The 18,440-nt window shown below is 49.8% G+C and overlaps 5 protein-coding genes across 5 annotated transcripts; 2 read left to right on the top strand and 3 right to left on the bottom strand.

The window, feature by feature from the left end:
* Positions 1–834: 834 nt before the first annotated feature.
* On the bottom strand, positions 835–4,761 carry POSPLADRAFT_1046092 (hypothetical protein; the record flags this gene model as incomplete). Its single annotated transcript, XM_024478944.1, has 14 exons — positions 835–1,047; positions 1,170–1,224; positions 1,355–1,543; positions 1,568–1,738; positions 1,840–2,169; positions 2,345–3,014; positions 3,075–3,464; positions 3,519–3,546; positions 3,599–3,685; positions 3,731–3,869; positions 3,921–4,069; positions 4,150–4,322; positions 4,381–4,399; positions 4,615–4,761. 14 exons carry the CDS (start codon positions 4,759–4,761, stop codon positions 835–837), a joined length of 2,760 nt encoding a protein of 919 aa, XP_024339462.1.
* An 885-nt stretch (positions 4,762–5,646) lies between these two features.
* Positions 5,647–8,407, bottom strand: POSPLADRAFT_1141924 (hypothetical protein; the record flags this gene model as incomplete). Its single annotated transcript, XM_024485361.1, has 16 exons — positions 5,647–5,814; positions 5,885–6,072; positions 6,131–6,158; positions 6,213–6,306; positions 6,364–6,565; positions 6,646–6,775; positions 6,831–6,864; positions 6,926–7,005; positions 7,058–7,104; positions 7,236–7,356; positions 7,424–7,748; positions 7,804–7,833; positions 7,891–7,909; positions 7,964–8,006; positions 8,104–8,172; positions 8,243–8,407. The coding sequence occupies 16 exons, from the start codon at positions 8,405–8,407 to the stop codon at positions 5,647–5,649; spliced, it is 1,743 nt and encodes a 580-aa protein (XP_024339461.1).
* Positions 8,408–9,303: 896 nt separating this feature from the next.
* POSPLADRAFT_1142012 (hypothetical protein) lies at positions 9,304–10,616 on the bottom strand (the record flags this gene model as incomplete). The annotated part of the gene is made up of 6 exons (XM_024485372.1): positions 9,304–9,506; positions 9,557–9,846; positions 9,906–9,963; positions 10,024–10,149; positions 10,207–10,421; positions 10,480–10,616. The coding sequence occupies 6 exons, from the start codon at positions 10,614–10,616 to the stop codon at positions 9,304–9,306; spliced, it is 1,029 nt and encodes a 342-aa protein (XP_024339460.1).
* POSPLADRAFT_1039693 (hypothetical protein) lies at positions 10,281–11,277 on the top strand. The gene is made up of 4 exons (XM_024477583.1): positions 10,281–10,421; positions 10,480–10,576; positions 10,661–10,878; positions 10,953–11,277. The coding sequence occupies exons 3-4, from the start codon at positions 10,713–10,715 to the stop codon at positions 11,072–11,074; spliced, it is 288 nt and encodes a 95-aa protein (XP_024339459.1). The 5' UTR covers positions 10,281–10,421; positions 10,480–10,576; positions 10,661–10,712; the 3' UTR covers positions 11,075–11,277.
* A 1,004-nt stretch (positions 11,278–12,281) lies between these two features.
* Positions 12,282–14,572, top strand: POSPLADRAFT_1056037 (hypothetical protein; the record flags this gene model as incomplete). Its single annotated transcript, XM_024480727.1, has 10 exons — positions 12,282–12,405; positions 12,469–12,550; positions 12,599–12,759; positions 12,819–12,925; positions 12,979–13,183; positions 13,239–13,427; positions 13,477–13,880; positions 13,935–14,019; positions 14,069–14,421; positions 14,483–14,572. The coding sequence occupies 10 exons, from the start codon at positions 12,282–12,284 to the stop codon at positions 14,570–14,572; spliced, it is 1,800 nt and encodes a 599-aa protein (XP_024339458.1).
* Positions 14,573–18,440: the final 3,868 nt, after the last annotated feature.

Genomic DNA, 18,440 nt, shown 5'->3' with positions numbered 1-18,440 from the left:
CCTATTCCTCCACCGCGCAGCACTAACCCCGAACCCCCAACCAGTCCCATTGCGGGACCCTCACGCCCCCGCCCCGATACACCCGTCGTCTTTCGCAAAGTCGACCCCGACTGGACACCCGACACCACTCAATGGACGTGGGACAGCTCCTGGCCGCATCAGAAGCACCTCTCTGGCGAGGAATGGATGAACGTGGGGAGGAATGCGCGCAAGGAGTGGTTCGACGAAGAAGAGGATGACGGCGTAGATTGGGAGCTATACGGAGATGGTGAGCAGTAAGTAGTCGAATGGGACTTCGACTCTGGCAGGGGGGTAATGAAACATTTGTCTTTCCGTTCTATTCCTTGTACTACTAGCGCCCATACTGGCGCCTGTCTTAGCGCTCACCCGCAGGTTGAACATTATGTAGCTTACATAATGGGGTCCGTGCGCACTTCGTGCCTGGTATCGTACCACTACGTTTCTTTCTTCACTAACACGACCACATAGACACGATGGTCCGTGCGCAGTCGGTACTTGTATAACTAGTTGTACCATTAGTCGGTCGAACCCTAAGTTCGACCTGGTTATTCATTCAAGTCTCTGCTCCTCCTCGCTTGGGGTAGTGGTCATTCTCGACTTCCTCGCTCGATCTTCAGGACGACGCACTGTCCATAAGTCCTCGCTCGTTGTCTACGAGTCAGGCATCAATATAGGAGTATAGACCGTTGTATCAGTCAGAGGTGCTGTCAACTCCATGAGATCCCATATGTGGACAGTATGGTCACCTGAGGTAGACACGAGCTGGTTTCCATCCGGCGAAAAGTACAATGACCTCACAGCCTTCGAGTGCCCTCAAAGGACCACAACGCAGTCTCCAGATTGTGCATCCCAGATCTGGATTGTGCAGTCTTCTGATCCGGAAGCAACTCTGTCATCATTGGGCAAAATAGCAAGGCAATTGACCCAATCAGTGTGGCCTGTCAAAATGAATAGGCATTCCCCTGAGGTGATATCCCAGATGCGGATGATGCTATTCATGCCACCAGAGGCAAGCCTAGAGGTGTCCTAAGGGAAGAAGATCGAGTCCTGGGGGGGCTCAGAATGACCATGTAGGGTTTTCACAATGTCACCGCTGTCGCGGTCAAGGATATTGATATCTGACATGTCTCATGAGGAGATGAGTGTACCGCTGCAGGGGAAGTTGGCGAAGCGTGTGGCAACATGGGATCCTTCGCCAAATATCTGCAATTCCCTGAACAAGTGAGCATCCCACATGGATATGCCCCAACTGGCGCTCATGGTGAGGATTTTGCTTCCATCCACAAAAAAGCTAATTTTGTGCAAAGACATGCCAGCAATGTCTAGTACATACAGTGGCGCCCCGGTCGCAAGGTTCCACACTCGTACATCTCGACCATATGAGATAATCCTGGAATTGCCAGGAGAGACATCGACTGAGTAAACACCTGTGCTATGTCCTGCCATAATATTGAGAGAAATGCCAGAGCTCGCATCCCACATTTGTACGGTGCCATCATTGATTCCCGCTATGATCCAGCATCTGTTTGGGGAATATATGACTGACTGTACGCCTTCATCCTGCCCTTTGACCATGCACACACACAAGTCCCACCACGGAGCACGAGGAGATAGCATCTTGAGGCACTTCAACTCCGTGTCCAGCGCGGAATACATGTCAACAAGCCGGCAGCATGGAGCTGTGGGAAGGGCGGAAATGTATATATGCTCTGGACAGCTGTCAACCAGATTGAAGTACTCTAATGCAAAGCAATATCTGTCGTATATGAGCTGTAATGTGTCTTTTTCGCCAGTGTGACGGCTCTGTCCCAAACATACCTCAATATGAAGGTCCCAGCAGAAGGTAAAGGGGCTCTTACCTGGTACCAGTTGCGCAAATCAAGTAGTGCTCCGGGTGCGCCATCTAGTCTATCCATGAAGCTCAATGTCTGCAGCCAGAGTAGGAGTTTCATAGAACAGAAGATGCCAAGGTACTCGGTTAGCTTCAGTGTAAACTCCGTGCTACAGAGGTGGAATGCCCAATGTACACATGCATACTGGACATGAGATGGTATTTGACATTGGACGAGGGCCGCAAGGTTCTCGATTTCATCTTTGAAAGCTGCAGGGTCGGGAAGGTCACAAATGTTTTGCCGCAGATTACCACATCTGTTCAGCGTGAACAGACATGTGTTGGCCAGATCAACATGATGAATGGCAGGGTCGATGTAGAAGCTCGGATGCCAACAGTGGTCGCTATCAATAAGAAATTGGGGGGAAGCTAGCATGCAGTGGGCGAATCCGACTGTCGTCCTCATCAAGCAGAATGACTGATCCCAGTCACCTGATTATGAACCAGATGTCAGTCACAGAAACCCCCACCAGCAGCTCCATGGTGCTTGGTGCAAATTGGTCCTGCAACAGTGTGATCCCTATGAGAACAGTCTTCAGTATATGAGCTATACGCGGATTCGGTGGGGTGCCCAGGTAGTCCTTGAACACATTCTTCAACACCAGCATGTATAGCACATCGAGCTGACTTAGATTGGAGAGGCTGTCCAGGTTGCCATCCACGAGGAGAGTGTTCAGATTCTCGACAGCATGTTCCAGATCACATAATAAGACGTTAATTGTAGTCGAGGTGTAGATAAACAATCCCTCTGCCTTTTTCATGAGCTCGACTATCGCATCAGGTCGCACATGAAGTAGTTCAGCACTGTCACATAGCTTGGAGACCCTATCCTCCAGGTACTGCATGATGTTGTGGTTGATGACAACACGTGGAATGTCCTGGAGCCTGAAGTGGTTGCTCTCCTTCCTGAATTCTACCAACTCAAAAGCAGTCTCGATGTGGTACTCTGGGTGCGATGTGATGAGGACGTGGAACGGGAATGGGACCTCTGGCACCCAGTGTGTGAGGAGGTAGAGCATCTTAGGAATAAGGTCTTGGGCAAGCTTGGTGCACTTGTTGATGGCCTCGATGATGACAATGACAGGATGGTGGCTGGCAGGCACTTTCTTTAGTGGTCAAATGATGAGCTCATCGAGTTCAAACTCCATCTGCTGTTTGTTACCATGCTTGAGAAATGCGCGTGTGGCTTCTAGGATGTGTGGCATCAAAACAGGCTGCTGCTGGGCAAGCTGATATGCAATCGTGGGAAATATGAAGTGGGTCATGGACAGATCCTCCACACCCCGGACAAAGAAGAAGGAAGCGCCAAGCATCCCGTTCTGTTCAAGCAGCTGCGCCACCTCATATGCAATTGTTGACTTTCTTGTACCTGCTGCTCTGCTAAGGACATAGAGAGCGAAGTTGTGTGCACTTGACTCTCCCTTCACCCATTCGTCAATCTCAGAGAGAAGGTCACTTCTTGTTCCGGGAAGTAGACCAGACTTGAGCTCATTGAGAGCAGAATGATAGCTCGTGTTTGCATGGGGGAGACTGTTCAGAGTCTGCATGTCATCTAGGTTTAAGATTCTTATGAGACAATGTATGCTAGCAAGAGGTTATCACTCACTTTCACCTATCTTAAAGTGAGCCAACACCTAAAAGGAGAGGAATAAGTGTCTACCGAGGAGTGACGCCAGGAGGACTTACAGAGACATCCCGGCATACATCGTTCAACATGTCAAACATGCCATTGACTAATGCCTGATATGGATCTGCCCTTGAAACTGGATGATGCTTGGTAAACCTAAGGTAAGCAGAAACAAGGTAGGAAATGCTTACCTCAAAATCACTCTTTGCATCTGCAATTCCTTTGCTCAAATTTTCCAATTTACCAGCATCCTGGCCACTATGAACGAAGTGGGAGAAAAGCGACCCTTCAGCAACTTGCCACACTTGTGTCTGGAGATCCTGGAGATTCCTAAGGCAATATTAAAGCCGAATGAGACTGCGCCTCCATAAAAGCTCGAACCTGATGAGAACTTGAATCCTCCGATTCAACTCAGACGGCACAGGAAAAGAGGTTTCATGTATCCCTGCACCTTCAATCTGTTTGCGAGCCTGTTTGCTGGTCTCTGTAATTAGTGTTGCCAAAGACTTGATGCGCTCGGCAATGTCATGCTTCGCCCGCAGTATTCTTCCTGGTCATCTAGAGACAGAAGATGTTCATGACAGGTCCCTGGCGGAGCACGACTACTGACTTTCACCATATCTATAAGGTCACAGAGCACCATCGCGGCTGTGTCAAGGCCAGGGATAGGAGCCAAGGATAGAACATTGCTAGAGTTCTTCAATAGAAAATGAGCCCCATTGAGCAAGCTGTTGATCATCTCATTAGAGGGCAGATGCTTCTTCAATGAAAGCTTGGGCATGTCTTCAGCATGAGTGCATGCAAATTAGACTCCAGTGATACATGAGATAGTGGAACATACCCTTGTATTCGTTCCACACCTAGTTCATGTAGTATGTATCAAAGGAAGGAGTGAACTTCTAAGAATGTTTGAGCTTCACTGCTTTCAAACACATCTCGGGATGTTGTGATGTGTGACACTTGGAAGGCTGTGCCTGCATGGATACAAATGTGCAACACCAATTAACACTCTTCTACAGCGTAGATTTTATAGATCAGTAATTAATGCATGCCAAGAGATATCTGATGATCGTACTTGATCTGCAAGCTGGAACATCAGGGGGAGGTGTGGATTCAACAACCCGGTGAGCATGGCTTTTCCCGAACCACCATATTGTTCTATTACTGCACTCTCTGAGCCTGGTGCTAGTGTGCATGTAGTACGAGCTTTCTCTGCCTTCATGTTTATTAACAAGGAGCAATCATAAGGTAGTAGTGAGAAGCGAGTGCATACGTAGCAGCAGATGCACACTTCTCGGCAAATTCCGGCAACCCCAAGATTCGGCACAGACCAAGGGGCGAGTGTACCATTGATTTCCGACACCAACCCTAGTCACTAGTGGTGGTAGTGCCTCAATCGGTGACCGGGTCCCCAATTTCACTATCCAGCTCGATTTCCGTAAACAACTTCCTACAAGCACAAATCCTCGAATCAAGCTTCTGGAAGTTTGAAGCATCATATACCCGATATACCTTTAGTCTCTGAGCACCTGAAATGTCGATTTGATAGTGCAGCTCGTGGGCACTTGTCTCACATTTTGAGCGCTATCTCGTCTTGAGTGCTTGTTACATCTTGTGATTTAATCAGATTTGTCACCTCGTACTTCCTCAGGAGTCAGAAGTACTACATATACCACGAAATCCGCAACTTCAGCATGGATTATGTATTTTGGAATGGCAGTGAATGATTGGCTGTATGACAAAACACAAGTCATCTGATTCAATTGTTACTGCAGTATGGACGATCTAATCAGAGATAAGGAAGTCCCATATAAATTGATATAATCGGTGACCGGGCGCCAAACTAACGAGGGTCGACATCAAAAATCAACAGTACGCCTGCCCCTTGGCACAGACTTCTCACTCTTTTTGAAGCCACACTCATTAGCATGCATCTTCCGAGCGGTTTTTTTACTTCCACTTCTGATTAGTCTCGCCAATCACCATAGCCAGCTCTACGACTTTCCTTAACGATATAGGACGTGTAACGCGTGGATACTGGACTTCAATCATGAACATGCACTATGTCCCGTCCCATCGATTGCATATGGAGAATGCAGCCTAGACATTACAACTTTGTTTTCTCTTTTGAGAGTTTGCCGCTTCTCCAAATAGACCTCGCCGTATCTCGCAGTAAACGGCGTAGCAGTTTGCCGCTTGCATTCCTGGGAATCGTGTCGATGAAAGCCACACCCCCCGTGAGCTGTTTGTAGTGAGCCTTCCCAGCTGCCACATACTGCAACCACAATTCAGCTTTGTCAGCGCCCGGAGATCATGGGACATTGGGAAGTATGATAGGAACGCACTTCAACCAGAGCGTGCTTGATGCGATCTGCTTCGACGGCATCCGCCTGGATGCGCAACAGTGCATTGGCGCTGGGTACGACAAAGGCAATCGGTATATCGCCATTGTAATCATCCTGTATGCCGACGATGCAGACGTCCGAAACGTCAGGGTGGTCAAGGAGAAAGCCCTCCAGCTCAGCGGGTGCCACTAAGGCAAGTAACAAGAAAGTCGGCAGTAGTACTCGTCAGAGTGACGACATACTCACCCTGGAAGCCTTTCACCTTGAGTAGCTCCTGAATATTGCAGCGCATTAAAAAGCACGTATACTGTAGAAGAAGGCCACACACCTTAATGCGGTCAACAATGAACAGTTCCCCAGTGTCATTTATCATTACTTCGTCTCCTGTGTAAACCCATCCATCGACGAACGTCTCCCCTGTCCTATCCCCGAGGACGCTGTTCACGTCACGATATGAATCGCAATATAGAGTCACTCACGCCTTTTCATCATTCAAGTAGCCCTGGGCCATTGCTGGGCCTGTAACAACTAGCTGTCCGGGCTCGTTTCTCCCGGCCAGACTTCCGTCCGGCCGTACTATCCGCGCAGAAACACCAGGGATCAAGACTCCAGCGCTGCCGGGCGCACCGATCTTACGGTCGAGCCGAGGCAAGGAGACAGCGACGGCCGTCTCAGTCATTCCTTCATCCGCAACGACAATACTCAATCAGCCCATGGCACTGCGCTCTTTGTACTAGGAAGCTGGAATCAAGAGTCCTTACCATATCCCTGGGCGATCGAGACGTTGGGTAGGACTTCGGACAGTTGTTGCGTCAATTCCCCAGAGAGAGGCGCTGCGCCGGACACAATTGTACGGATGGAGCTCATATTGTGTTTCTTTACGTCCGGATGCTGAAACAGTATCATCGTGAAAGAGATGCAGCCTGGTAGTCGCAGCAGTGCCTACCTTGCACAAGAGTAGCATAATGGGAGGAACAAGTCTGTGCGTCAATGTCGTATGAGAGCACTTTCCGGCGAACTTCGTCCGGACAGCTAACGTACGGGATGTAGTTGATACGGTACCTCTCAATACTCTTCAGGAAAGAGGCGAATTCAAACTTTGGCATAACCACTAACGGCATCTGTAGGCACCGCTGTCAAGACACTACACAAAGAACGAACATATGCACCTACGCCGTTATACAGCATGTAGTGCATGACAAATAGTAGCCCATATATGTCTGCCGGTTGCCACGAGTGTCAAGATGAGATCATCTAATGACTCTGTGCTCTCTGACTCACGGTAAAAAGGTAGGACTAAAAGTGCATAATGTCAATAGCCAAGCGGCATAGACGCTTATTCCACTCGTACCTGCCAATGCAACATCACCCGATCTGCACTGCTTCTTCTCCCATGGGCTCAGGTCCGAGTTGATATACGTGGCTATTTGAACCAGATTCGCGACAAGGGAATAATGTGATATCGCCACCGCCTGTTGGTCATCGACGTCAATCTACACACTTCTGATGTAATCTTCCCAGAACAAAGCGCATTCTCACCTTGGGCAAACCAGTCGTGCCACTGGAGAAGCACAAGAACGCAAGCTTTTTGCGGGCCTCTCCGGGCTTCAGTGGCCTCTCTACGAATCTTGCTGCATGCCCTGCACCTGCTTGAATCATCTCGCTGATCGTACTGTGCGATCCGAAATCAGTCTTTGCGTCTGACGCCCCCTCAACGAGGACAATCTTCTGTAAAGCAATCCCGGACTCGCAAGCCGCAGTTACAGCAACATGATACACCATTGGGTGTACAATGATGAGCGTCGCACGGGAGATCTTGAGCTGATGGACCAACTCCTCAGCGGTGTACGCAGGATTTGCTGGTCTGTCGCAAGGTCACATAGTCAGCAACAGCTGCACAGCATCGAGTAGAGGCTTACGTGACTACGGCACCAATCTTGTGAAGAGCCCTGGACGATCCATGTTAGAACGGCCGAGCCAGTATGATGATGTGAAGCCATTCTGACCAGACTGCCACAGGCCATACTAGGCTCCCACGGTCAGAGGCAACATAGGAAGAATTTACGGAAGCGCACTCACGCACATGATTGGGGCTGAAGATGCAAACTGATAATACGCAGGCCTTCATGTCAATCATACTGGAGAGAAGGTACATATGTACGCACCGACGTCATTGTCGCCTGCTCGTTGTCAAACCCCCATGAAAAGGTAGGTCATACACAATGTTGCTCACCAATATGGAAGCGTGAGATCAGCTCGGCCGCGAGCGCGTTTGTCTCGTGACGAGTCTAGTGGTGGGCCAATGAGAAATAAATATGGTAAGTAGACGATATCAAATAGAAGTTTTCAGGGTCACACCTCTTCTGAGTATATAAGCCTTCCTGTCGCGTCCTCGATCATCAGTGGGCGTTCCACGGGAACGGCGGGACGAGTCGGATGACGATAATTCAACATGAAATGCGCCAGCGTCATGTTATCTGGAATATGCGGAAGCGGCTCTCCTGCGCTATGAATCACAGACATTGTTGTTAGACGGAGAATGCAGAGTTGCAAAACGTTGTGTCTGAACGCTGGTCCCAATCAGCCTCCTTACGAGTGCGAAAGGGGGGAGCTATGCTCACCAAGAATGGCTGTGTAGGAGCTAAACAGGCCTCACAATTGATAAATCCCAGATTGCCCTAACGGGGAGTATCTGATACACGGTGTTGGCAGGGTAAGACGCGTCGAGGACGACGTGTCCGTGACTGCTCTGCAGATATGCCAGTCAGAGTGGTGTAAAAGTAGCACACAAACTCATGCCAGAATCTGGAGGAAAGATACGGACTGGACAGACCCCATGACACATGAGAAACCAAGAAGACATCAGAAGACTACTCCGCGGTGATTGGCGCATGTGAATGCAGACGACGGCTGTCGACGTGCTGTCCCACACGGTGAGCTTGGAGAGTTCTCATCTGCCAACGTTGGGCATTTGGGCGAAAGGCAAGTTACTTGGCTTGTTTGCAGATGGGAGCATCCCAGTCGGTTGTTGTGCGCTTCGTGCCTGAATGTAGCACCTATAAGGTCAATTAGTCCTATACCATACTCGGTTTCTGCTCGGAGCGCTGATCTATGTATCTATTATTAGTGAATCCCTGCTGCATTGCAGAAAAATGGACGCACTGCGCTATCCGTAGACGTCTGATCGCGCGGGATCCATCCTGGTTGATGCGGCGCGGGACCGTATCAGTGGTGTATCGTTACGACACTGGACGCTGATGTTTCTCACCCACAACACTCTTCCATCATTGTAGCTAAGAGCACGACACTATCACAGATCTCATTGTTAATGCGTCCGTTGTGTTTACAACCAGGGTCAAACTGTCAGACATGCCGAGATATGTCTAATCGGAGATCCGAAGTCGTCATTGGACATTGTTTCATACTCCCAAGCTCGGTACAATGACAGATCTGAACCTCGCTACATTCCGGCGTTCATACGCCTCCTGGGCCTTCCCAAGCGGGAATCTTTCTGTCATAACTTTGATGGAATGTGTCTTCACAAAGTCGAAGCACTCTTCGGATTCAATGGGAGTTCCTGCAACGCCGATATCCAATGACAACTGGAATTCCACCAGCATGCCTATTTGCACGCACATCAGAAGCATCAGTACGAAGTGGAATAACACCTACCCCAATGCATATTCACACGCTCTGTCACGGCGATAAGCATGAACTGGCCGCCATGTGTGAGGCCCAACTGAACGCTTTCTATTGCGTTCGGGTCTGGGTTTGTGCAGATCACGACCTGCGCACCGCCCATCTTCTTGAGTTCTTGCGCGTGGCTGACGCCCGCCGAGCTGTCGATGAACGCATCCACACCAAGCTCGTACGCGAGCTTCTCTTTGTCGGGAGACGTTGAAAGAACAACGGTGCGGTATCCCATTGCCTTGGTGAATTGTACTGCAAGGTGACCCACACCCCTGGATGCGGGAACGCGTAAGCCAAAACAGAATCTGATGGTAAGCTGCGCGGAACATACCCCATTCCCTGTACAGCAATCAAGTCAGGAGGTGCCGCGTTCATCTTACGGATGGATGCTGTGACATAGCGATCATCAGCCTTCTATAAGCGGCAATGGCAGAAGAAGCGTTACGTACTGAAACAGGTGACACCTGCACAGAGGAGAGGTGCCGCCTCCGCTGGATCAATATCATCCGGGACGTGAGCTATTGCTTCTGTACGGAGAGTGACATATTCCGCGAAACCACCATCTCTTGCAATGCCTGTACTCACGACAGGCAATCAATATACATATGCTCGGACTCCGAGATAGCACTGACCATTCGTCTGCTTCTTCGCACAAAGTGAGAACCTGCCTTGGCGGCATCGTCTGCAGGTCGAGCAATGACCCCCATGCCATCCAGCGCCAACTCTCTGACCGATCTGCCATACAGTCTCAGTTGGCGGGATCGCAGCAACATCCCCAACTATCTCATGACCTGGAATGCGCGGGAAGGCCGTTCCTGGGAGAATTTGGTACTTTGCCATTTCATCACTGTGAAAGACGCATGGTGAAGTGTAAGTAAAGACTGATGCGAGACGGCAGCTCGTACCTAGCGCACACGCCGCATGCGAGCACCTTCACGACGATTTCGCCTTGTTCCGGGTCCTTCCATTGGACCTCGATTGGTTTGAGTTCCCCCCCTTTCTCTAAGAACGCATAAGCTCTGTAAGTCTCAGGATGCGACATAGAGATAATGAGCAAGTGTCAAGTTGCGGGAGAGTTTGCAGGACCTTTTGCTCCATCTGACCCACATGATATAAGTCTTAACTACGCGGCCGATGAATGCTAAGAACAGCGCGAGAGAAGGCTCACGAAGCGCCATCTACTTTTGAAGTGGCTACTTCGTATTCACATCTTGTCATTGCATATCCAGATGTGTATCAACGGGACAAGCGGAATCAGAGATCAAATGATGTTCCGCCTGACACGGCGTATCAAAGAGTCTGTGCTGGATCCATGTCAGTGATACATGCATTCTTCCTGCATCATTGCGATTGGTGAATTGTTGCCAAATATACATACACACGGAGTACACTCAGGCAGACTGCCATCATACCGCGTCGAATCAGAGACAGAGAGGCGAGTCGATACCCACGCGCGAGTGCGAGGTTCCTGCAGATGTGAGCCTCTTTTCGCGGAGGTAGCACACTTCTTCGGCCTCCGGTGATCTGTGCATACAGCGGCCACACGAGTCAGCCGCGTCTACGACATCTCGGGTTGACCAAGGCTCGAGGACGTCTCCAGTCTGAGCAGACCATGACAGGGTGGCCTAAACTGAGAACCGGGCAGTAGGCGCCCTACGATGGAATTGACAGACGCGAAGATGAGATGGCGAGAGATGCTCAGCATAAGACACATTGCTGCACAGGGCTGCAGGCATGTTCAGGATGTGGAGACTCGGGAGGGCCATGTGAGCGTCTCCGGGCCATAGTCTATTTGTGCATGTTTGCAATCAGTGGCTGGCACCTCATATGATGGTCGCCATTGCATTTCGCGTTTTCCCGCCACCAGATTGAGTGGCTCTGCCCTGATCTGAAGACCACAAGTCTACCATTACGGTATTTTCCCATATTCTGTCCAAGGCGGGGCTCAATAGTGGCCCCTGCCCAGAATTCGGCCTTGGTGCTTACACTCAGCTAGTAGCGATCCGTAGAATCCTGGTTTGCTTACTGTCTTCTCCTGCGTCTATCCAATATGTAGGAAATCGTGATTCTTAACTGCTTTTTGACCGGTAATGGGATGCTTGGTCTAACATTACCCCTAGTTTGAAAGTGATGTCAGTGATGTCACGAGCAGCCATCACGATCGTCAGGGTGTGGCTGTGTTTGTCCTACAAGCGCGCGAGGCTACATTCTGTTATGCGCTCTGCTTCGTGGCCGATCTGTACCCTGGCAAGCTTTGTTGACTGGATCACTAAGCCTGGCAAAATTCAGTTCAAGATGAAATCAACAATGTTGCTCAACCTCATTCGGCCTCACGCGGCTCATCTTGATCAAGCTCGCCAAGCTGTCATTACCCGTCCACAGCTGAAAGGAGTGTCAACAGTGGCAAACATAGTGCAATCTCAGCCAACATAGCCCCTGCGCTTTCTAGGTAACAGGAACAAAATATAGAAATCACGCGAATGTCTATTTTGGCGCTTAGGATGTTGTCAAGCAAGCATTGGCGCACGCCAAAGGTTTCGAAAGTTGCCTGTATTATTAGCTGTTCCAGCATTGCTACATCATGATGTACCCATCACGTCCGCCTGCCATCGCCGCCTCTGTTCCTCAAACATGTATATAAAGCTCACTTTCATGGTCTGTCGATGCTTGTGGCGCTGTCGCAAGTAATTATCCCTGTGCCTTTTCCATGCTAGTTTCCCTGCTCTTCCTCTCCACCATCGCTGCGTCCCGCTGGTCGCTTGCTAGGGGTGCTTTGTATACAGATCCAAGCGCTCTTCCACAGACGACTTATGACTTCGTCATCGTAGGAGGTGAGTGCATGCCTTTTGATTGACATGTTGTACAACCCTGACGACTGCGCTATCCCCATATAGGAGGCACCGCAGGAAACGTCCTCGCCAATAGGCTCTCTGAGATTCCTTCGTTCTCCGTACTCGTCATAGAGGCCGGCCCTTCGTATGTACTTTTTTATGCTAGAAGAATATCAGCTAACGCTTTCAGCAGCCAGACAGCAGTCTTCGCAGATGAAGTGCCGTTCCTCGACATGACTTTGACTCCCGATACTTCTATTACGTGGAACTACACTACCACTGAACAATCCAACTTAGACAACAGAATAATTACATACCCTCGAGGCCGTGTCCTGGGTGGATCCAGCGTAGTTAGTGAGTATGTTTGCTCGACTCTCCCGTCGGAGCTTCGCTCGAACGATTCGACCACATAGATTTACTTGTATGGACAAGAGGGTCAGAGGATGATTATAATCGGCTAGCTGCTGCTACTGGGGAATCAGGTTGGGGCTGGAATAGCATGCTTGACTACATGATGAAGGTATGTGCAGTGTCATCGTGGAATCAGAGCTGATAGAATACATCGCGAAACAGAGTGAAGAACTTGTCCCTCCGAGCGATCATATGGACACCGCCGGGAAAGTGGACTCGTCTGTGCATGGTACGAACGGACCAATCCACATCAGCCTTGAGGGGTATCCGGTGAACATCGATCAGAGGATCATCGGCATGACAAACCTGACCCCACCCGTGTTTGACTACGTCGAAGATATGAATGCCGGTTTCCCAATCGGTCTAGGTATGGCACAGATATCACGTTGAATATCGATGAAATGCGCTCATAGTGTTTTCAGGTTGGGCACAGAGCGCAATCGGTACTAACGGACATCGAAGTGACTCTGCAACTGGGTATCTGGATCCTGTGCTTGGGCGAGCGAACCTCCACATCTTGGCCGAGACTACTGTGACAAAATTGATATCTACTGGGACACGGAATAATGAGCCCGTGTTTACGACAATCCAGATGGCACAGAGTTCGACAAGTGAGTACATGCGCTTCATTCTGAGTTCAAAGCTATAAGCATATGCCAGGTCAAACCTACACCGTCCATGCCAGCAAGGAAATCATCCTGTCCGCCGGCTCTATCAATACTCCACAGCTCATGATGCTCAGCGGAATAGGAGATTCCGCCACTTTAAAGTCGCTCGCGATTGAATCCATCGTTCACTCCCCGGGCGTTGGCCAGAATCTGATCGACCACCCGCTTATCACAAACAACTGGCTCGTAAACTCCACGAACACTAATGACGAGTACGCTCGTAACGGAACCCTCGCAGCGGAGGCGCTTGTCCAGTGGAACGCAACTGGAACTGGCCCTTTCGTAGACAATGGCGTGGAGCAAATCGGATGGGCCAGAGTGCCTGAGAGTATCTTCCAGCAGTACGGTGACCCGTCTGCCGGTCAGAACTCTCCTAATCTAGAATTTATCATTGCTGTGAGTGCTACAATGATTGAACTTTCACCTGCCATTACCTCATCCGTGTTGCAGAACGCATGGGTCTCTTGGATTCAGCCCCGACCCGCCACCGGTAATTACCTCAGCGTTCTCACAACTGTAGTATCTCCAGGATCCCGTGAGTATTATGACAGTCCATACATCATATCCACTGATCGCCGTTCCAGGTGGCGCCGTGAATCTCGCCTCCAACAGTATCTGGGACATGCCGTTAATAGATCCCGGCTACTTTTCTGACCCTTTCGACGTTGCCGCAATGGTGCACGCGATCAACATGTCGAAGACCTTCGTACAGGGTCCGACGTGGGAGGGATATGTCATCGATCCTGTTTCTGAACTCGCTGCGGCGCAGACGTACGAGGAGCTCGAGGCCTATGCTCGGAATCAGGTCACCACCATCTGGCACCCAGTTGGCACCGCTCGCATGCCAGCTAATTCAAGTGATTTGGAAGCCGTAGTCACTTCTGAGCTTCTCGTGAAGGGCGCCTCTGGCCTGCGCGTCGTTGACGCTTCGGTGCTTGTGAGTATTGCTCCCACAATCCTCGGAGTTTGCCTTCGCACTGACGCGTGAGAACCGATAGCCATACATCCCGGCCGCCCATACTCAAGCGCCTGTGTATGCTCTCGCAGAGAGAGCTGCCGATTTGATCAAGGTTGCGTGGCGCGTTTGACACTGTCCGTGGTCCCAATCTTTGTTGCTTTGTTGTGTCATCGCCACTGTCTTATGATGGATGTGAAACATTTTAACTCGTATCACTGAGGCAATGAAAATCTGGCAGATGTGTACCAGCCTTTTTTGGGTGGCCTCCGGACACCTACATTTGCGCATAGCTTGATGTCCGCAATGTAGGCGGTCTTACCCTGCTGCGTGACATATTGCGAGCGGCCGCTCGCGAGCCAGGCGATGACCACTGCGATCACGATTCCTGTTAGGAATGAATGCAGTCGTCGGGTCGGGGTGCACCTCACGAAACTTGTGCACTGTTCACGGGTGTTGGGCGCAAACCTGTCCAGGTGAGCGAAAGACATAACATTGAGTTTAGGCGGGCAACTTGCAGACAGACAATTGAAGGGCTTCAAGGGACTTGATGGTGTACACAAGGATAGTCGTGGTGGCAGAGTATGGATGGACAGGGCGACATCACATGGCTGAGTGCAGTCAGTCACAGCGAAGCTTGAGTCTTGAGAAGGCGATTGGAGTACGAAAGTCAAGCACTGCATTTCAAATAATACTTTGCAGACACGAAGATGGCAGCTTCGTTGGTGCATATGAGAGAACCTTCGACAATACATACCGGCATGCACTGATGCAGTCTGTATGCTCGACATATCACATTCCGTCCATACACGCTGGCAGACAGCCTCCCTAAGCAGCCTACAAGAGAGCTCCCCGTCTGAGTGAGGGGAAGACTGTCTGTGTTTTATAGATTGGCAGAGGAAAGGAAGGCTGGCCATCATAGTGCATCAGCAAAACCAAGTTCGACGCGTAAGACGATGTATTAGTTATGTATACTCACCGTGATTGTGTCTAGTTGATATGCAATTACACGCTTGTCCCAATACGGGACATGATTACAAAGTGGTCGACAGGCAGGTGGCGCGCGTGCAATCTAACAGCCACAAAGGTAGCACGTGATAATGGATTGTGGACTCGTCGTCAGAATGTCACTCGGTTGTATGAATGCCCCGAGATTGTGACATATGGTAAGGCCTGGTACGGGCATGCAGTACAGCAACATTAATGTCCTAATTACAACCATACTGTATGTTGTAGGCATTCCAACATTGTATGCTGACCAATGCGACACAGGACATGATGTAAGAGTGCACTTTTACCGATCGCACAGATAACAAGAGTTTAAAATTCATCACATTAGTATATCTATAGTGTCTCCGAAGTTCGGTCCTGAACCTGGTTCTGAACCGCAAACTGGCCGAACTGAACCTAGGTTCAGGTTCGGTCCAGTCCAGGTTCGGGCATTTGGGCAGCAGGTCCGGTTCATGGTTCATGAGCTGCCCGTGGGACCTTGAACCTGGTTCGGACCCGGACCGAACCGCGAACCGAGTAAACAGTATAAGTTCACTAACAGCTGCAAAACAGATGAGGTCAGTAGCCATGGGACATGAGCACAAGGAATACTTACTCAGTGAAACGTACAATGAGGTTGAGTAGAGGGTATTGCGACTGCTCGCCAGCATCGGGAGTTTTGCGTCTGCAGCTGACATACCCAATTTGGGCAGGGAGCGGCATATCCCGATGGCTGGCAGTGAGATCACTAATGCTGCTCGGAAAGCCGCGCGCGCTCACCATATGGGGTCAAGACATTGTTCAATGTTGTTTCTGGCACATGCTCACACAGGCCAAAAATCTCGGTAAGAATGCACTGATCTTTGCTTTGGATACATTTCTTATGGTTCGATGGTGGTTTGAACCTGGACTGAACCCAGACCGGACCTGCTGAACCTGTTCGGCAGGTTCAGTCCAGGTTCAGGTTCGGTCCGACACCATCGTCAGAGGTTCAGGTTCAGGTTCAGAGCCTAGGGGGCCCGAACCTGGACCAAACTGAACTTTGGAGACCCTATATATCTAGTACAACTCCATGGCTTCATCCTCATCATCCGAGTCTCTACTGTTGGCAAGAGCACCGGCATCAATGGATTCGAGTCTCACTCATACTCGTGGCTGAGGGCCGCGATCCACCACTGGGCATGTGTCTTTGTTGAAATGTGCTGATCTGCATGGTCAGGAATGAGCTCGCAAGCTCGGGCGCGTGAGTAGCCAGGGGCCGGAGGCCCCTATCATAGTATATAATGACCATGCACAATGTATGTACACTACACAATTGTCCCTTACGGGCATTGCTACGCCTGTGGACAAACGTGCCCCGTGCCGTCGCACCATTGTTCCAACAGTCTTCATGGCTGTGATTTGCAAAACTGTCATATAGAGTGAGTCCCATGAGAACGACGATCGGATAAGCCGCTGACAACATCTGGACCGCTATAGTCATCTGCATAATGGGGGGTGCACCCATCATGCATGCGTCATAGCGGTATGCTACTTTCAGCCGGCCTATATGTCAGCGCCAGAGTAACTATAGTTAGTGGCTCCTCAAGTGGTGAGACTCACGATCATTTGGTGGGTCAGACTAAGGCTCCAACCATTTCATTTGTTTACTATCTATAAATGGTTTCCGCTGTTTACTATATATATTTATTTATGGTCAGGGCATAGACAGTAAATAGATTGTAAATAAACAGTATAAACAGCTGGGGGTCAGGAATACCAAATATAGTATATTCCCGCCATGAGGCTACTGCTCTCTGGTACTATAGAAGCTGAGTGCCTTACTTACTTCTTACTTTACTTATTGGTTTGTCCTTTGCAAAACATGATCGCGATCCCGGCAATTCCCATTATGCAAGTAGTTAGTCGATTTTCTGTCTGGGTTCATGCTCACTTCTCAACACACCTGTGAACCTTGTATGTACATTGTCATAGTATGTAGTTTGAATGCTCACATATACATTTGTGTTTCCTACCTCACATGCACATGAATTAGATGTCCGATGCTCTGTTCCTACACCTATCATACAAGTGATGTGCACAAAGCATTGGATTAGGGAAGGTTTGCTTAAGTTATCATAGGTATTTTATAACTATATAAAACTGTTTGAAAACTGTTTAAACCATCTGTTTGCTATTTACCATTTATTTACGCTTCAGCTGTAAACATAAACTAAATGGTTGGAGCCTTAGGTCAGACACATGTTATTTTGAAATCCCCTTTGCTGACCACAGATAAGAGAGCACATCTGAGTGCATGCTAAAACAGTCCTCCTTCTGGCAGGGTCTCATCGTGCTTTGATCTCGCACTCACATGGTGCGATCTACAGGCTGCACCTTTGCATACCTCAGCACAATGCCAAACTGCTCTAGTGGTAGAACCAGTAAGTTCATGCTCTCTGTGACCTAAATGTCTGTTGAAGCACGCATTCAGGAACGAGCTCGCAAGCTCGGGCACGCGAGTAACCGGGGGCCGGAGGCCCCTATCGTAGTATATAACGACCCCGCTGATACGACCTACGAAACCCTAACCCCTAACCTGGGTGCGACCTAAAGGGACTAGAGAGACGGATTATAGTCTAGTGAGAGGGGAGTTAGCAGCAAGGTGTCCCGCGTTTCGAGTGAACACGAGAAACGTTCTTGGAAAAGGCTACGAACACTAGGGAAGGTACGAGGTGGCTTCGACACGTCGTCGAAGCTACTCGGAGGCTGTGGAAAGTTAGCGATGATCGAAGCTCGGCAGAGCTCTTCGATGTATCGTAGAGAGAAGGGACACGATTCGATAGGGGGGGACTTAGCTAGGACGCAGTTCGCAGTTTCTTCGACAATAGTCGAAGTCGAAGGGTTCGTCGAGACGGTATCGACGAGTAAACGCAGTGGACGAGGTTTCGAGGTTACGCAGCGAGGGACGAAGTGACGCAGTTGAAGGCTTAGACGCGGGGCGAACGTCGACTTATGAGCTCTGAACTCGA

This window comes from Postia placenta (assembly GCF_002117355.1).
Source record: "Postia placenta MAD-698-R-SB12 unplaced genomic scaffold POSPLAscaffold_6, whole genome shotgun sequence".
NCBI classification, from domain to species: Eukaryota; Fungi; Basidiomycota; class Agaricomycetes; order Polyporales; family Adustoporiaceae; genus Rhodonia; species Rhodonia placenta.
The sequence above is the reverse complement of the archived record's forward strand: the minus strand, read 5'-3'. Positions and strand labels throughout refer to the sequence as shown.

Excerpts from the sequence above, each read along its gene's own strand:
- POSPLADRAFT_1039693 (XM_024477583.1), top strand. The coding sequence starts at position 10,713 with ATGCTAAGAACAGCGCGAGAGAAGGCTCACGAAGCGCCATCTACTTTT. Across the intron at positions 10,879-10,952 it reads GGCGTATCAAAGAGTCTGTG|ACACGGAGTACACTCAGGCA; the intron begins CTGGATCCATGT and ends AAATATACATAC.